A 19,575-nucleotide genomic window follows, 5' to 3' on the forward strand; every position below is an offset into this window, starting at 1 on the left:
GCCCGGGCACGCCCGGGCGTCCCGGATGAGGCCTGGCAAGTCGAGAGCGGGCCTGCCCGGGCGTCCTGGACGAGCCCGGCATGGTGATCGCTCCGTGTCCTCGGTAGGTGCAAGGCGATTGTGTATACCCAGCGGTAGCCGCTACATATGTATCTTTTTGATGCCGAGTGTCTGTAACAAAGACTTGTATGGGTGCCAAAGCCGGTACCCAATTGCAAATTAATAGTAGGATATCAACAATCTCAGCCATTTTGGTTTTTACCTTCAAATTAATAGTAGGATATCAACAATCTCAGCCATTTTAGTTTTTACCTTCGAATAAATAATAGGATATCAACAATCTCAGCCATTTTGGTTTTTACCTTCAAATTAATAGTAGGATATCAACAATCTCAGCCATTTTGGTTTTTACCTTCAAATAAATAAAAGGATACCAACAATCTCAGCCATTTTGGTTTTTACCTTCAAATTAATAGTAGGATATCAACAATCTCAGCCATTTTGGTTTTTCCTTCAAATTAATAGGAGGATATCAACAATCTCAGCGATTTTGGTTTTTACCTTCAAATTAATAGTAGGATATCAACAATCTCAGCCATTTTGGTTTTTACCTTCAAATTAATAAAAGGATATTAAAGCGCGATGCTGCGCGCGCTAATGCTTACGCAAAGAGCAAGCGGACAACGCGGTTCATAAAAGAGTCTTTATTCAAAGTACTCAAACTGCAGCACTAAGCTGCTCAGGGCTGCGCGCTCCGCGTATATCGAGAGGCCACGCCTCTCTCCCTGGCGTGGCCCATCCCCACTTGGTGTGCAGGGTGATGTCACCACGTTAGTGCTTTCGTGTCCGCCACACGCGCCCCCCCAGAATCCCCGCGCACCTGAAGGGTCAGTTTGCGGGGCAAACGGATGACCCGGCCGAAGCGCCCCCTGGCGACTGGCGGCGTCTGGGATGCAGGGATGCCATCTGGGATGCCTCCGGCAGCAGGACCGGGGGGCGGCGTGGCGGCGGGGCTGGGCGGTGCCGGGGGTCCGCCCGCAGGGGGGCGGCCCCGACGCGGGGGTCGGGCCACTGGCGGTGGATGGTCCACGTCGAGGTGGGCCGGCTTGAGGCGGTCTACAGAAACGTGGTCAGGAGTACCGCCGATGTCCAGGGTGAAGTGCTTCGCCCCGGTCTCCAGCACGCGGAAAGGCCCGTCGTACGGGGGCCGCAGTGGTGTCCGGTGGGCATCGTGGCGGACAAAGACGTACTCCGCCGTGCGAAGCTCCGGGGCGACGTGCGTCGGTGGGTGCCCGTGGCATGCCGTTGGCACCGGGCGAACCTCTGGGCGGTCTCTTGCAGAGTGGAGCGCTGCTGTGCCGCGGACCATGGTGCCGTGGAGTCGGGGAGGAACTCGCCCGGCACCCGCAGCGGTTGCCCGAAGACCAACTCCGCCGCGGATGCGCGCAGGTCCTCCTTGGGCGCCGTCCGGAGGCCCAGCAGGACCCAGGGGAGCCTGTCGACCCAGCCGCCGTCGCGGAGGGTGGCCCGGAGCGCGGCCTTCAATGAGCGGTGAAATCGCTCACACAGGCCATTAGCGTGGGGGTGGTAGGCCGTGGTTCGGTGCAGCCGGACCCCGAGCCCCTGCGCGACCGCCCCCCAGAGCTCCGAGGTGAACTGGGGGCCGCGGTCGGACGAGATGTCTGAGGGGGCGCCGAACCGGGCGACCCAGGTGGCGATGAAAGCCTGCGCGACATCCGCCGCTGTCGTCGACGCCAAGGGCACGGCCTCCGGCCACCGGGTGGTGCGGTCCACCATGGTGAGGACGTGGGTGAAACCCTGCGAGGGGGGCAGAGGTCCCACCAGGTCCACGTGGACGTGGTCAAACCGGCGTTCCGGCACCGTGAACGGGGCCAACGGGGCCAACGGGGCCTGGGTGTGCCGGTGCACCTTGCCGCGCTGGCACGCGAGGCACGTCCTGGCCCAGCCACGGACGGCCTTCCGGAGGCCATGCCAGACGAACTTGTCGGCGATCAACCTTTGGGAGGCCCTCGCGCCCGGGTGGGACAGGCCGTGGATGGCGTCAAACACCTGGCGCTGCCAGCCCGCGGGCACGATGGGGCGAGGACGCCCGAGGGAGACGTCGCAAAAGAGGGCCGCGCCTGCGCCGTCGAACGGCACTTCGGTGACACGGAGGCCCGTGACGGCGGTCCGCAAGGCCTGGACGTCGGGGTCAGCGGCCTGGTCCGCTGCCATCCGGGCATAGTCGATGCCGAGGTGGACTGTGTGGGCGACGGCCCGGGAAAGGCAATCCGCCACCGGGTTGTCCTTCCCCGCGACGTGCCGGATGTCCGTCGTGTACTCGGACACGGCCGAGAGGTGACGCTGCTGCCGGGCCGACCACGGCTCGGTGACCTTGCCCATCGCGAAGATCAGCGGCTTGTGGTCGACGAAGGCCGTGAACGCATGGCCCTCGAGCAGATGGCGGAAGTGCCTGACCGCCAAGTGAAGCCCGAGCAACTCGCGGTCGAAGGTACTGTAACGGCGTTCGGGCGGGCGAAGCTGCCGGCTAAAGAACGCCAGCGGTTGCCAAGCTCCACGCACCCATTGCTCGTGCACCGCGCCCACCGCGTAGTCCGAGGCGTCGGTGGTGAGGGCGATCGGTGCATCGGGCGCCGGGTGCGCGAGCATGGTGGCGTTAGCCAAGGCGAGCTTCGCGCCCGTGAACGCCATGTCCATCTGCTCGATCCAGGTAACGTCGCCTTTGCCCGGCTTACCTCAGAGAGCTTCGTGCAGGTGGCGCAGGAGCTGGGCGATACGGGGCAGGAACCGATGGTAAAAGTTCACCATGCCCAGGAACTCCTGCAGCCCTCTGATCATGCGGGGGCGCGGAAACCCCTTCACCGCCTCCACCTTGGCCGGCAGGGGGACGGCTCCGTGCCTGGTGACACGGTGCCCCAGAAAATCGATTATGGCGGCGCCGAACCGGCACTTTGCAGGGTTCACAATCAGGCCATGCTGGCCCAGGCGTTCGAAGAGCGTGCGGAGGTGGCGTAGGTGCTCTTCGCGGGACGCGCTGGCGACGAGGATATCGTCCAGGTAGACGTAGACAAAATCCAAGTCGCGCAGGACGCTGTCCATCAGTCGCTGGAACGCCTGAGCCGCATTCTTCAGACCGAAGGGCATCCGCAGGAACTCGAAGAGTCTGAATGGCGTGATGACCGCCGTCTTCGGGACGTCCTCCGGCCTGACGGGGACCTGATGGTAGCCGCGTATGAGGTCCACCTTCGAGAAGAAGGACATGCCCGCCAAACGGGCGGAAAAGTCCTGAATGTGGGGGACGGGGTAGCGGTCGGGAGTCGTGGCGTCATTGAGACAGCGATAGTCCCCGCACGGTCGCCATCCCCCGCCGGGCTTCGGCACGATGTGCAGCGGCGACGCCCAAGCGCTCTCTGAGCGCCGAACGATGCCGAGTCGCTCCAGGGTAGCGAACGCCGCTTTTGCCACCGCCACCTTCGTCGGCTCGAGGCGGCGTGCCCGGGCGTAGACCGGTGGCACGACGGTGGGGATGTGATGGGCCACCCCGTGCTTGACGGCCCCCGCCGAGAAGGTGGGCTGCGTGAGGGCCGGGAAGCCGGCGAGGAGGCGGGTGAATGCGTCCGCTGCCGGAAGCGTACAGACCAACGTGGCCGGAACCGAACAGTTCGGCAAGCCGCTTGGCAAGCCGCTCGTTGAGCTGCTCGACGAGCTGGGCAGCGCACAAGCGAGCGAGCTGAACGTCTCGGCCTGGACAAGACGTCTGCGCTTTACGTCGACCAGGAGCCCAATAGCGCACAGGAAGTCCGCGCCAAGCAGTGCCATGGGCACGTCGGTGGTGACGAACGTCCATCGGAAAACCTGCCCTCCGAACCGCAGAGAGAGGCAGCGTTTTCCGTACGTACGGATGGGCGTCCCATTCGCGGCAAGCAGCGCGGGGCCCCCGCCCGTGGCGTGCTTGTCTGATGTGCCGGCGGGAACGACACTCACCTGCGCTCCCGTGTCGCACAGGTAACGGCGCCCGGATAAGGTGTCCGTTATGAACAGCAGGCTGCTCGAACGGCCGGCGCTCATCGCCACTATTGAGCACCGGCCCGGGCGTTTCCCGACCTGTTGAAGGAGCATGGCGGATGACATTGCCGAGCCTCGTGGCCAAACTTGGCGTGGAACCAGCACCAGGTGGTGGAGCTGGAGGAGTGTGGCTGGCTCCGCCAGGCCGGTGGAGTTGGCGGTTTTCGCCGCGGCGGTGGGCGGGGCGTGGCGGCGGTCACGAGGGGCGTATCAGCATGCTGCGTATGCTGTGGAAGCTGATGCTGTGGATCAGCAGCATCAGCCTCGAGGTCCGTGAAGGCCGCGCCGACTCTCGCCCGCATATCCGAAGCCGCGAAGTACCTGTCCGCCTCGGCTGCCAATGCTCGGGGTTCCGTTAGCCCGGTCCCGGCCAACGCGAGGCGAACCTGCGCTGGAAGTTGGCGACGGAAAAGCGCCCGGAATAGAGAACCGGGGGCTTTGTCGCCCAACAGTGACAGCATATGGTCCATTCGGACCGACGGGCGCGTGTCGCCGAGCTCGGGGAGATCCAGGAGGCGGTCGGCCCGTGCGTTGTCCGTGAGGCCGAACGTGGCTAGGAGTAGCCGCTTGAGTGCCTCGTACTTGTGGCCGTCTGGTGGGTGGCGAAGGACGGACACAACTCGAGCGGCCGTGCCGGGCCCGAGGGAGGCGACGACGTGGCGGTAGCGCATGTCGTCGTTGGTGAGGCGCCGAAGCTGAAATTGGGCTTCGGCTTGAACGAACCAGACTTCGGCCTGGGCCTCCCAAAATTCGGGAAGTTTAATCGCCATTGCCTTGTCGTTGTGTTCGGAAGGATCGCTACGGCAGATCCAACGTCGAGGTCACCATATAAAGCGCGATGCTGCGTGCGCTAATGCTTACGCAAAGAGCAAGCGGACAACGCAGTTCATAAAAGAGTCTTTATTCAAAGTACTCAAACTGCAGCACTAAGCTGCTCAGGGCTGCGCGCTCCGCGTATATCATGAGGCCACGCCTCTCTCCCTGGCGTGGCCCATCCCCACTTGGTGTGCGGGGTGATGTCACCACGTTAGTGCTTTCGTGTCCGCCACAATATCAACAATCTCAGCCATTTTGGTTTTTACCTTCAAATTAATAGTAGGATATCAACAATCTCAGCCATTTTGGTTTTTACCTTCAAATTAATAAAAGGATATCAACAATCTCAGCCATTTTGGTTTTTACCTTCAAATTAATCATAGGATATCAACAATCTCAGTCATTTTGGTTTTTACCTTCAAATTAATAGTAGAATATCAACAATCTCAGCCATTTTGGTTTTTACCTTCAAATTAATTGTAGGATATCAACAATGTCAGCCATTTTGGTTTTTACCTTCAAATTAATAATAGCAAATCAACAATCTCAGCCATTTTGGTTTTTACCTTCAAATTAATAATAGGATATCAACAATCTCAGCCATTTTGGTTTTTACCTTCAAATTAATAGAAGGATATCAACAATCTCAGCCATTTTGGTTTTTACCTTCAAATTAATAGTAGAATATCAACAATCTCAGCCATTTTGGTTTTTACCTTCAAATTAATAATAGGATATCAATAATCTCAGCCATTTTGGTTTTTACCTTCAAATTAATAATAGGAAATTAACAATCTCAGCCATTTTGGTTTTTTACCTTCAAATTAATAATAGGATATCAATAATCTCAGGCATTTTGGTTTTTACCTTCAAATTAATAATAGGATATCAACAATCTCAGGCATTTTGGTTTTTACCTTCAAATTAATAGTAGGATATCAACAATCTGAGCCATTTTGGTTTTTACCTTCAAATTAATAGGATATCAACAATGTCAGCCATTTTGGTTTTTACCTTCAAATTAATAATAGGATATCAACAATGTCAGCCAATTTGGTTTTTACCTTCAAATTAATAATAGGATATCAACAATGTCAGCCATTTTGGTTTTTACCTTCAAATTAATAATAGGATATCAACAATGTCAGCCATTTTGGTTTTTACCTTCAAATTAATAATAGGACATCAACAATATCAGCCATTTTGGTTTTTACCTTCAAATTAGTAATAGGATATCAACAATCTCAGCCATTTTGGTTTTTACCTTCAAATTAATAATAGGATATCAACAATGTCAGCCATTTTGGTTTTTACCTTCAAATTAATAATAGGAAATCAACAATCTCAGCCATTTTGGTTTTTACCTTCAAATTAATAAGAGGATATCAACAATCCCAGTCATTTTGGTTTTTACCTTCATATTAACAGTAGAATATCAACAATCTCGGACATTTTGGTTTTTACCTTCAAGTTAATAGTAGAATATCAACAATCTCAGCCATTTTGGTTTTTACCTTCAAATTAATAAGAGGATATCAACAATCCCAGTCATTTTGGTTTTTACCTTCATATTAACAGTAGAATATCAACAATCTGAGCCATTTTGGTTTTTACCTTCAAATTAATAATAGGATATCAACAATCTCAGGCATTTTGGTTTTTACCTTCAAATTAATAAGAGGATATCAACAATCTCAGCCATTTTGGTTTTTACCTTCATATTAACAGTAGAATATCAACAATCTCAGCCATTTTGGTTTTTACCTTCAAGTTAATAGTAGAATATCAACAATCTCAGCCATTTTGGTTTTTACCTTCAAATTAATAAGAGGATATCAACAATCCCAGTCATTTTGGTTTTTACCTTCATATTAACAGTAGAATATCAACAATCTCAGCCATTTTGGTTTTTACCTTCAAATTAATAATAGGATATCAACAATGTCAGCCATTTTGGTTTTTACCTTCATATTAACAGTAGAATATCAACAATCTCAGCCATTTTGGTTTTTACCTTCATATTAATAGTAGAATATCAACAATCTCAGCCATTTTGGTTTTTACCTTCAAATTAATAATAGGATATCAACAATCTCAGGCATTTTGGTTTTTACCTTCATATTAACAGTAGAATATCAACAATCTCAGCCATTTTGGTTTTTACCTTCAAATTAATAAGAGGATATCAACAATCCCAGTCATTTTGGTTTTTACCTTCATATTAACAGTAGAATATCAACAATCCCAGTCATTTTGGTTTTTACCTTCATATTAACAGTAGAATATCAACAATCTCAGCCATTTTGGTTTTTACCTTCAAATTAATAATAGGATATCAACAATCTCAGCCATTTTGGTTTTTACCTTCATATTAATAGTAGAATATCAACAATCTCAGCCATTTTGGTTTTTACCTTCAAATTAATAATAGGATATCAACAATCTCAGGCATTTTGGTTTTTACCTTCAAATTAATAATAGGAAATCAACAATATCAGCCATTTTGGTTTTTACCTTCAAATTAATAATAGGATATCAACAATGTCAGCCATTTTGGTTTTTACCTTCAAATTAATAGTAGGATATCAACAATCTGAGCCATTTTGGTTTTTACCTTCAAATTAATAGTAGGATATCAACAATCTCAGCCATTTTGGTTTTTACCTTCAAATTAATAGTAGGATATCAACAATGTCAGCCATTTTGGTTTTTACCTTCAAATTAATAGTAGGATATCAACAATCTCAGCCATTTTGGTTTTTACCTTCAAATTAATAATAGGATATCAACAATGTCAGCCGTTTTGGTTTTTACCTTCAAATTAATAATAGGATATCAACAATTTCAGCCATTTTGGTTTTTACCTTCAAATTAATAATAGGATATCAACAATGTCAGCCATTTTGGTTTTTACCTTCAAATTAATAATAGGATATCAACAATGTCAGCCATTTTGGTTTTTACCTTCAAATTAATAATAGGATATCAACAATCTCAGCCATTTTGGTTTTTACCTTCAAATTAATAATAGGATATCAACAATCTCAGCCATTTTGGTTTTTACCTTCAAATTAATAATAGGATATCAACAATGTCAGCCATTTTGGTTTTTACCTTCAAATTAATAATAGGAAATCAACAATCTCAGCCATTTTGGTTTTTACCTTCAAATTAATAATAGGATATCAACAATCCCAGTCATTTTGGTTTTTACCTTCATATTAACAGTAGACTATCAACAATCTCAGCCATTTTGGTTTTTACCTTCAAGTTAATAGTAGGATATCAACAATCTCAGCCATTTTGGTTTTTACCTTCAAATTAATAGTAGGACATCAACAATCTCAGTCATTTTGGTTTTTACCTTCAAATTAATAATAGGATATCAACAATCTCAGTCATTTTGGTTTTTACCTTCAAATTAATAATAGGAAATCAACAATCTCAGCCATTTTGGTTTTTACCTTCAAATTAATAATAGGATATCAACAATCTCGACCATTTTTGTTTTTACCTTCAAATTAATAAAAGGATATCAACAATCTCAGCCATTAATTGTTCTAATTTTTTTTTTTCGTAATTAATCGAATAATTAAATAATTAATCGATTTTTTTGATTAATCATGTAATCCAACAAGAAAACAAGTGCAGATACATTCAAAGTGCACCGCCCCCATGCCAAATAATTAAATATCCTACAGCGCGGCATTGCCGGGGCACCCCCGGTGCCTGGCAATACCGCAGTGCAGCTCATAGAGGCTGCATTGGGAGGGAGAGGTGTACACTAATTGATTGATTAATTGTATAATTAAAATCAATAAACGATTATCACAAAATATTTTCTTAATCAATTGGCTAATAGCATAACTAAACCACTAGTGCTTCATCCGAAGATGTATACTTTAGAAATTTAATTAAATAAGTCATTAATAATTTTTTAAATAATTAATTGATTAATCAATAAATAATTAATCGATTAATCAATAAATAATTAATCGATTAAAGGATTAATCAATAAATCAAAAATAAACCACCACCATTTCATCAGAATCTGTAACTGGATATATATTTTTTAAAAGTAATTAATCGAATAATTAAATAATTAATCGATTAATTGATTAATCAATAAATCAAAAATATCCTTTATAGCCACATCACTTGGTCACTCATGTCCAAATATTAGCTTCCAAGCTCAAAAGGTGCCTGAGATATTGGCCAAATGAGAAAGAAAATAAATAAATAATTAATAATGAAAATAAATAAATAATAATCGTTAAAAAATTAAATTATTAATCAATTCGGTCATAGAATACATAAACCACCACCATTTCATCAGAATCTGTAACTTAAAAAAAAAAAATTTTTAGTCATTAATCGAATAATTAAATAATGAATCGATTAATTGATTAATTGATTAATTAATAAATCAAAAATAGCCTTTGTAGCCAAATCAACTGGTCATTGGCATGTCCAAATATCAGCTTCCTAACTCAAAAGGTGCCTGAGTTAATGGTCAGAGGAGAAAGGAAAATTTGATTTATTAAATAAGTACTTAATTAATCGCTAATAATTAAATAACTCCTCAATTAATTGATTAATCAAAAAACAAAAAATAGCCTTTTTGACAAAGGCCTTGCTCACTATTGTGCCGAAATTTCAGCTTCCTAGCTCAAAGGATGGCTGAGATATATCGCCCGGACAAACAAACAAACAAGAAAGAAAACAAGTAAAGATACATTCAAAGTACACCGCCCACATGCCAAATAATTAAATATCCTACAGCGCGGCATTGCCGGGGCGCCTCTGGCGCCCGGCAATACCGCAGTGCAGCTCATTGAGGCTGCATTGGGAGGGAGAGGTGTACACTAATTGATTGATTAATTGTATAATTAAAATCAATAAAAGATTATCACAAAATATTTTCATAATCAATTGGCTAATAGCATAACTAAACCACTAGTGCTTCATCCGAAGATGTATCTTTTAGAAATTTAATTAAATAGGTCATTAATAAAAAATTAAATAATTAATTGATTAATCAATAAATAATTAATCGATTAAATGATTAATCAATAAATCAAAAATATCCTTGACAGCCACATCACTTGGTCACTGTCATGTCCAAATATTAGCTTCCCAGCTCAAAAGGTGCCTGAGATATTGGCCAAATAAGAAAGAAAATAAATAAATAATTAATAATGAAAATAAATAAATAATAATCATAAAAAAATTAAATTATTAATCAATTCGGTCAGAGAACACATAAACCACCACCATTTCATCAGAATCTGTAACTTTAAAAAAAAAATTTTTTTAGTCATTAATCGAAAAATTAAATAATTAATCGATTAATTGATTAATTAATAAATCAAAAATAGCCTTTGCAGCCAAATCACCTGGTCATTGGCATGTCCAAATAACAGCTTCCTAACTCAAAAGGTGCCTGAGTTAATGGTCAGAAGAGAAAGGAAATTTGATTAATTAAATAAGTACTTAATTAATCGCTAATAATTAAATAACTCCTCAATTTCTTGATTAATCAATAAACAAAAAAATACCGTTTTTGACAAAGCACTTTCTCACTATTGTGCCAAAATTTCAGCTTCCTAGCTCAAAGGATGGCTGAGATATCGCCCGGACAACCAAACAAACAAGAAAGAAAGCAAGAAAACAAACAACCAGAGTGAAAACTGAGTACTCTCTTTCAGCGTGCGTCACTGCCGAGCCCCCTTCGGTGCCCAGCAATGACGATTTGCAATGCCTGGAGATGGCATAGGAAAGGAGCGGTGTACAACAAGTACACATACATTCAAAGTACACCGCCCCCATGCCAAATAATTAAATATCCTACAGCGCGGCATTGCCGGGGCGCCTCCGGCGCCCGGCAATACCGCAGTGCACCTCATAGAGGCTGCATTGGGAGGGAGAGGTGTACGCTAATTGATTGATTAATTGTATAATTAAAATCAATAAAAGGTTATCACAAAATATTTTCTTAATCAATTGGCTAAAAGCATAACTAAACCACAAGTGCTTCATCCGAAGATGTATCTTTTAGGAATTTAATTAAAGAAGTCATTAATAAAAAATTAAATAATTAATTGATTAATCAAAAATTAATCAATTAATCAATAAATAATTAATCGATTAAATGATTAATCAATAAATCAAAAATATCCTTGATAGCCACATCACTTGGTCACTGTCAGGTCCAAATATTAGCTTCCCAGCTCAAAAGGTGCCTGAGATATTGGCCAAATGAGAAAGAAAATAAATAAATGATTAATACAACAACAACAACAACAGGCATTTTAAAGGCCATTTTCCCAGCAAGAGCGGGGGTTAGCCCTAAATAAATAAATGATTAATAATGAAAATAAATAAATAATAATCATAAAAAATTAAATTATTAATCAATTCGGTCAGAGAACACATAAACCACCACCATTTCATCAGATTCTGTAACAAAATAAATAAATATATATTTTAGTCATTAATCGAATAATTAAATAATTAATCGATTAATTGATTAATTAATAAATAAAAAATAGCCTTTGCAGCCAAATCACCTTGTCATTAGCATGTCCAAATATCAGCTTCCTAACTCAAAAGGTGTCTGAGTTAATGGTCAGAAGAGAAAGGAAATTTGATTAATTAAATAAGGACTTAATTAATCGCTAATAATTAAATAACTCCTCAATTAATTGATTAATCAAAAAACAAAAAATACTGCTTTTGACAAAGTACTTGCTCACTATTGTGCCGAAATTTCAGCTTCCTTGCTCAAAGGATGGCTGAGATATCGCCCAGACAACCAAGAAAGCAAGAAAACAAACAAACAACCAGAGTGAAAACTCAGTACTCCCTTTCAGCGTGCGTCACTGCCGAGCCCCCTTCGGTACCCAGCAATGACGATTTGCAATGCCTGGAGATGGCATCGGAAAGGTGCGGTGTACAACAAGAAAACAAGAAAACAAACAACCAGAGTGAAAACTGAGTACTCCCTTTCAGCGTGCGTCACTGCCGAGCCCCCTTCGGTGCCCAGCAATGATGATTTGCAATGCCTGGAGATGGCATAGGAAAGGTGCGGTGTACAATAATACTAGTAATGAAAATATTGAATTAAAGGAGAGAGAAAAGGGGAAGAGTAGAGCAAAGAGGAAAAGGAGGGTAGAAGAGGGGAGTGGAAAGGTGAAGAAGCACATTGTGCTATTAGCAATAGCATTGTTATTACTTTTGTTGTTTGAAGCGGCTTTGAAAAAACGCCACGATCAAGCCATCTTAACACTGATACACACCTCAACATGCAATCCCATTGGTGGAGAAAACCCCCTTGGCAGAGAAAACCCCATTGATGGAGAAAACTCGCTTGGCGGAGAAAACCCCTTTGGCGGAGAAAACCCCCTTGGCGGACAAAACCCCCTTGGCGGAGAAAACCCCTTTGGCGGAGAAAACCCCCTTGGCGGAGAAAACCCCCTTGGCGGAGAAAACCCCCTTGGCGGAGAAAACCCCCTTGGTGGAGAAAACCCCATTGGTGGAGAAAACCCCATTGGTGGAGAAAACCCCATTGGTGGTGAAAACTCGCTTGGTGGAGAAAACCCCCTTGGCGGAGAAAACCCCTTTGGTAGAGAAAACCCCATTGGTGGAGAAAACCCCATTGGTGGAGAAAACCCCATTGGTGGAGAAAAGCCCCTTAGCAGAGAAATCCCCATTGGTGGAGAAAACCCCCTTGGCGGAGAAAACCCCCTTGGCGGAGAAAACCCCATTGGTGGAGAAAACTGGTGGAGAAAACCCCCTTGCGGAGGGGGTCAAATGAATTCGCGACAACCTTCATTGTGTGACCCTTAGTCCTCCTGTTAAGTTTGGTTGAGATTGAACTAGCATTCTGAGTATTGCACTGCAATACATGTCCCCTACCGGCAGTCTGTCGTCCGGAAAACTGTTGGGGAAATTACCAAGGGTTCTTTACCCACAGGTTTTGAATCGTTCCCAATCGCTAATTACCTCAGGACGGGCTCACCTGTGATTCGCACTCGGGACTTCGATTTATGCACCTCGCAGACAGGTCAGCAGAAGCACGAGAAAATAAGTTGTTGATAAAGAACCTTTTGAGTCGCTAATATCAGTAATTTATTATATTTTCCGGTTCACCATCAATGATCGATGTGTATATATATACAGTCATGTGAAAAAGTAAGTACACCCCATTTAAAGTTTTGACTTTTTCAACATATTTCAACATACAGCTATTAGATCTTCATTTCTACAATATTGACAGACAAAGGTGATATAATATAACAAATATCATGAAACATTTACATTTTGTAGTCCATTGTATCATTTAAATAAACATAAATGCAAATTTCGCATGTGGAAAAAGTAAGTACACCCTTGGCTCAAATAGGTGGTATTGCCCCCTTTGGCAGAAACAACCTCAAGTAGGTGTTTCTTATAACTGTCTACCAGTCTCTGACATCGACTGGGAGAAATTTTTGCCCACTCCTCCATGCAGAATTCTTTCAGCTGTGCGATGTTTGAGGGGTTTCTTGCATGCACAGCTCGTTTCAAATCCCCCCACAACATCTCGATGGGATTTAGATCCGGGCTTTGACTTGGCCATTACAGAACCCTCCATTTCTTTCTTTTCAGCCATTCATTAGTGGATTTACTGGTATGTTTAGGGTCATTGTCATGCTGCAAGGTCCACCTTCGGTTGAGCTTCAACTTTCCGACAGATGGCCTCACATTATCCCTCAAGCACCCTCTGGTACAATGAAGAATTCAAAGTGGATTATATCATAATAATAATAATAATTCATTTATTTTGTATAGCGCTTTTCCAGAAGCCCAAAGGCGCTTTGACAGAGTGGCAAACATAATGCATAACAATACATGAAAACAACAATTGCAAAAAGACAAGAATCAATAGGGAAATATTTAAAGCAAAAGGAGGGAGAAGGAGAAGAGATAGTCAGGGGTTAAATGCTGTGGGTTGAATGTTGAATGCAGTGTTGAACAGGTGGGTCTTTAGTGATGTTTTGAATGTGGTGAGTGAGGAGGAGTCTCTGATGGTGTGAGGTAGTGAGTTCCAGAGGGTGGGAGCAGCGATGGAGAAGGCCCTGTCCCCCCAGGATCTGAATTTGGTCCGGATGGAGGGGGTCAGGAGGTTGGTACCAGCAGAGCGGAGGTTGCGGGTGGGAGTGTGTCTGGAGAGGAGGTCAGCCAGGTAGGATGGGGCCAGGTTATGGAGGGCTTTGTATGTCAAGAGGAGGATTTTGTACTGGATTCTCTGGGAGATGGGGAGCCAGTGAAGCTTGTAAAGGACGGGGGTGATGTGGTCACGGGTCCGGGAATGGGTGAGTAGACGGGCAGCGGAGTTCTGAATGTATTGGAGTTTATTGGTGATTTTTTAGGGTGAACCATAGAGGAGGCTATTGCAGTAGTCCAGACGGGAGGTGATGAAGGCGTGGATGAGGGTTTCTGCAGCCGTGGAGGAGAGGGATGGACGGAGACGGGCAATGTTTTTCAGGTGAAAGAAGGCTGACTTTGTGATCTGTTTAGTGTATTTGTCGAAGGAAAGGGTTTGGTCAAAGATGACGCCAAGATTCCGGATGTGAGGGGAGGTGGATACTGGGATACCGTCGATGTTGAGGGCAAAGTTATGGGTGGATTTTGTGAGCGTTTTTGGGCCAATGATGATTATTTCAGATTTATCACAGTTAAGCTTGAGGAAGTTGATTTGAAGCCAGGATTTTATTTCAGTGATGCAGTTTGTCAGGATAGAGTGGGTGTCGGTGGAGACGGACTTGGTGGAGATGAAAAGCTGGATGTCATCGGCGAAGCAGTGGAATTGGAGACCATGACGGCGGATTAAGTGACCGATTATGTAAATGTAAATGATTATGTAAACCGATGTAATAAAATAAATTATTATGTTTTGTAATATTTTGTAATAATTTTGTAATAATTAATTACAAATTATTAATAATAATTAATTTTGTAATAATTTGTAACATTATTATGTAATAAAATAAATTATGTAAACCGATTATGTAAATGTAAATCATGGTGGGCTTCCCAGGCCCTGATGCAGCAAAGCTGCCCAAAACATAATGTTTCCACCACCATGCTTTACAGTTGGTGTCAGGTTCTTGTGGTCAAATGCTGTCTTTGGTTTTCGCCAAACATGTCTTCTAGTACTGTGTCCAAATAGCTCTACCTTTGACTCATCTGTCCAGAGCACATTGTTCCAGAAGTGCTGGTCTTTGCCTCGGTGTTCATTGGCAAACTTTAGTCTTGCCCTGATGTTCTTTCTGGACAGCAAAGGTTTCCTCCTGGCACACCTCCCATGTAGATCAAATTTGTGCAGCCTCTTTCTAATGGTAGACTCGTGCACTTTGACATCAACAGTGGCAAGAGCTACCTGTAGGTCCCGTGATGACATTCTGGGGTTCTTAGAGACTTTTTTCAGCATCTTCCGGTCTGCTCTCGGGCTGAACTTGCTGGGGCGGCCTGGCCTGAACAAGTTGGCAGTTGTTTGGAATCTTCTCCACTTGTAGATGATCTTCCAGGCAGTCGAATGATTGATTTCAAATTGTTTCGAGATCTTTTTAAATCCCTTCCCAGACTCGTAGGCATCTATAACCTTCTTTCTGAAGGCCCCAGGGAGCTCTTTTGATATAGGCATGGTGACGCCGCACACGTCAACAACGAGGAGCAAACCAAACGAAATGTCTGAGGTTTAAATAAGACAGGTTCCTCCAAGATCCTCTCTTACGATGTTCTAATCATTTGCACCTGAGCTGGTGCTCCTGATACTAATTTTAGGTATTTGAAGTAGTGATAAATGTAGGGGTGTACTTACTTTTTCCACATGCGAAATTTGCATTTATGTTTAGTTAAATTATACAATGGGCTACAAAATGTAAATGTTTCATGATATTTGTTATATTATATCACCTTTATCTATCAATATTGTTGAAATGAAGATCAAATAGCTGTATGTTGAAATATGTTGAAAAAGTCAAAACTTTACATGGGGTGTACTTACTTTTTCACGTGACTGTATATATGTTGCTCGGCTTGGCTCCGCCCCTCCGGAAAGCGGGCGCTGTGTCGCGCTTTTGACGTTCGCGAGACGAGGCTGAAGGCGCGCGGTGCGACTTGAGGAGAACTCGAGAATAAACCAAGTGCCATAACTTTGTCAAAAATGATCGAAACGTCGTGAAGTTCGAACTTGATCTGTAACTTATCAGGAGGAAACCATGTGCCAAGTTTGAAATCATTAGCATTAAGCGTTTAGAAAAAAAAGTCCGGAAAACTGTTTTTTACGTGACAGACTGACGGACTGACAGACGGACAGACGGAGGGACTGCGTGCAAACGTATAGTCCCCTCCGGTGTTCACCGGTAGGGGACTTATAAGTAAGACGACCGAATGTATCACGGTGAAAAATCATCAGACAGACCGATACCAAATTGGGTATTTTAGTTTGTGATGGAACTTCAAAGTAAAATGGCAAGATGCCAAAGATGTCTTTTATCACATTCATGGATGTTTTTGACTTTTCAAGTTCATACATTTCAAAAAATTTTGGGTATGGTTTTTTATTATTTTGCAATTATCTCAGTTTTTTTAAAGAAAGTTTAAATTTTTTATTTCAAAAACGATCCAGTCTGAAAAAATAATTAAATTCACTGTGACAAAGTAAGAGCAAGTGTGATCATTGCACGTGTTAATATGGCTGTAACCGAGTGGAGGTGCCAGGGGTTTGAAGGACTTTGTGGCTCACCCATGCTGGAGCGCGTGTTGGAGCGCTCAATAATGGGACGTCGGTTGGGGTTGTTGAGCACCGAGCGCTTTGCCAGAGATATGTCAGCTGTGACACGGGTAATGGAGATTCTGTAGGTCACATCACAGTTTTTATTATGGCTGAGAAATCCAGCGATACCTTGAAACACAGCGACTGTTGCTTTTGATAAAATTAAACAATTAGCTAGGTGAGGAGGATAACAAAAGAAACCAGAAAGCATCGGAAAATGCAAAGCCCATCCGCATCCATTTCTATTCAAACGTCTTCTTCTTCTTCTTCCGTAAGCTCAAAATAACGAAAACAGTTTAACAAAAAATACAAAATGAAAGTTGATGATTTTATGCTCAAATGGTAAAACACACACACAAACACAAACAGAACACACAAACACACAAACGCTTAAATGGTTATGGCCTGGACAGACACACACCCAGACACAGACACACACACACACACAGACACACACTGACAGACACACACACAGACAGAAAGACAGACAGACACACATACACATACACACACACACACACACACACACACACACACACACTGACAGACACACACACAGACAGAAAGACAGACAGACACACATACACATACACACACACACACACACACACACACACACAGACACACACTGACAGACACACACACAGACAGAAAGACAGACAGACACACATACACACACACACACACACACACACACACACACACACACACACACACACACACACACACACTGACAGACACACGCACAGACAGAAAGACAGACAGACACACATACACACACACACACACACACACACACACACACACACACACACACACACACACACACACACACTGACAGACACACACACAGACAGAAAGACAGACAGACACACATATATACACACAGACAGGCACACATATGCACACACACACACACACACACACACACACACACACACACACAGACACACACACACAAGTACAAAACCCTGTCTCCTGCTGTGCACGGAACAGGTTCATTAATCATATCATAATCATGATACACAACACTCGCTGCCACCGATTGAAAACAAACTTTCATTGAAATTGTTCCTTTTTTCCACATAGACACATCTGAGTACTCATTGAAGAGCTGAGTTAGAGGGGATAGAACTTACAACAACTGACAAAGGGAGATAAAGAGACGGAGAAGAGACAGACAAACAACATCAATGTGGGTCGATGAGCTGTAGGTTGATAATTAGGCAAGGTTAGTTAGACGAGAAAAGCTCACAGGTGGAAACGAAGGACAACAAGAGATGGCAATGGGCTGCTTGGTGTCTTGAAGAACTGGAGAGAAGAATGTGAAAGGACATAATGAGGAAACCAAGTCTGCAATAGAGAGAAGAGCCGGAGAAAGAATCCGCCATCGTGCTGGACCTTGGTGGACTAAATACCATGGGGATTGATCACAAATGTGAGATTTGAAACATGGCGATGGGCTCTGGTGCTTAATGGATGACACACAATTGTTTTGAGCCATGTGGAGAGATCCAAGGTGGGATTCAACTTCTGGGCTGGGAAAGCAAGTTGCTTGATGGCAACAACCTTTCCAAACGACTCTGTACATCAAGGCCTATATATAGCGCAAGAGAGCTGTACATGGAGGTGATGAATTGATGCACAAAGGGGAAAGGGGCTTATTGATTACCAGGAGAAGAAGAAGTTCATTCGCACATAAACTGGAGGTTTTTGCAAAGCGAGAGGATGTCAACAAAAAAATGATCAAATCCATAAGGAAGCTTTGGCACCATTCAATAAAAGGAAAGATAACAGATTCTTCATCTGAGAAAGAGTTTGTGAGATGCAAAAGACTTTTATATGATGGCAGTAATGAACAGGTGGGGTACAGCCAGGTCCACCTGCCTACGTCAAACAGAAAGGTGGACAAACCAGGGGAAGTGGACTTCATCACCATGGTAATCATTATGATGGCAAACAGCAGGATGCTGTTCATGTAGGCCCTTGGAGCATCGGGAAAAGGAGGAAGGAAGAAGGAGTATGAGAGTTGGTACAGCAAATGTGAGGACGTGCAACGAGTGGGAGAAGTCGGGAAGTTGTGTAAATGGTAAGAAGGACAAAGGTAGATATGTTATATGTTGTGTGCAGGAGGCGAGATGGAGAGAATTAGCTTATGGTTTGCAAAAAGTAGATGTTTCTGGATACTTAATACAAGGTGGGGACGTGAATGGACATGTAGAAGAAAAGACAGGTGGATTCGAGGGAGTGCATGGGGGGGGGGGGGGGGGGTTTGGGGTATGGATAAAGAAATACATCAGGTAGAAATGGCAGAAGCAACAGATATGTGTGTGTACTTAATACATGTTTCAGGAAAAGGACAGAAGAGCTGGTGACGTACACGAGTGGAGAGTCGAAGAGTCAGGTTGATGATTTGTTAGTACCTAGGAGTCTCAGAAGAAGTGTCGTGAATGTGACACCTGAAGCCGCTGTCACACCTTGACGTTTTAGCCAGCGTATGCCGACGTATGAGAAATTTGGCTACGTTAAGAGCACGCTGAAGCACGCTGGCATACGTCGTAGTACGCCGAGCCTGTCGACAAATGTCGTGCATGCACAAAATTTGTCGACGTATGCCAACGTATGACTCACACCAGCACTCAATTTTGATACGTCGGCATACGCTGGCTAAATCGTCAAGGTGTGACAGGGGCTTTAGGAAGAATGTTTGACAACACAGATTCGTCGTTGGTGACCTCAGGATCAAGACTGAAGATAAAGTCAAATATGTGAAATGCGGACTCAGTGTGAAACTTTGGGAATGGAAGGAGAGAGATTAGGAAGAGATTTGAGGAGAAGCTGAGCAAGGAATA

General features: G+C 44.2%; 1 protein-coding gene across 2 annotated transcripts in view; it reads right to left on the minus strand.

Annotated features, from left to right (window-relative positions):
• LOC137431891 (voltage-dependent L-type calcium channel subunit beta-1) overlaps positions 1 to 19,575 on the minus strand; it is a 264,252-nt gene that overhangs the window by 37,419 nt on the left and 207,258 nt on the right. For both annotated transcript variants that reach the window (XM_078782618.1, XM_078782619.1), the window contains one exon: positions 16,694 to 16,803. In XM_078782618.1, the coding sequence (XP_078638744.1) occupies positions 16,694 to 16,803 (110 nt within the window). The remainder of the gene's footprint in view (positions 1 to 16,693; positions 16,804 to 19,575) is intronic.

Source organism: Myxine glutinosa, chromosome 7 (genome assembly GCF_964187855.1).
Source record: "Myxine glutinosa chromosome 7, kmMyxGlut1.1, whole genome shotgun sequence".
NCBI classification, from domain to species: domain Eukaryota; kingdom Metazoa; phylum Chordata; class Myxini; order Myxiniformes; family Myxinidae; genus Myxine; species Myxine glutinosa.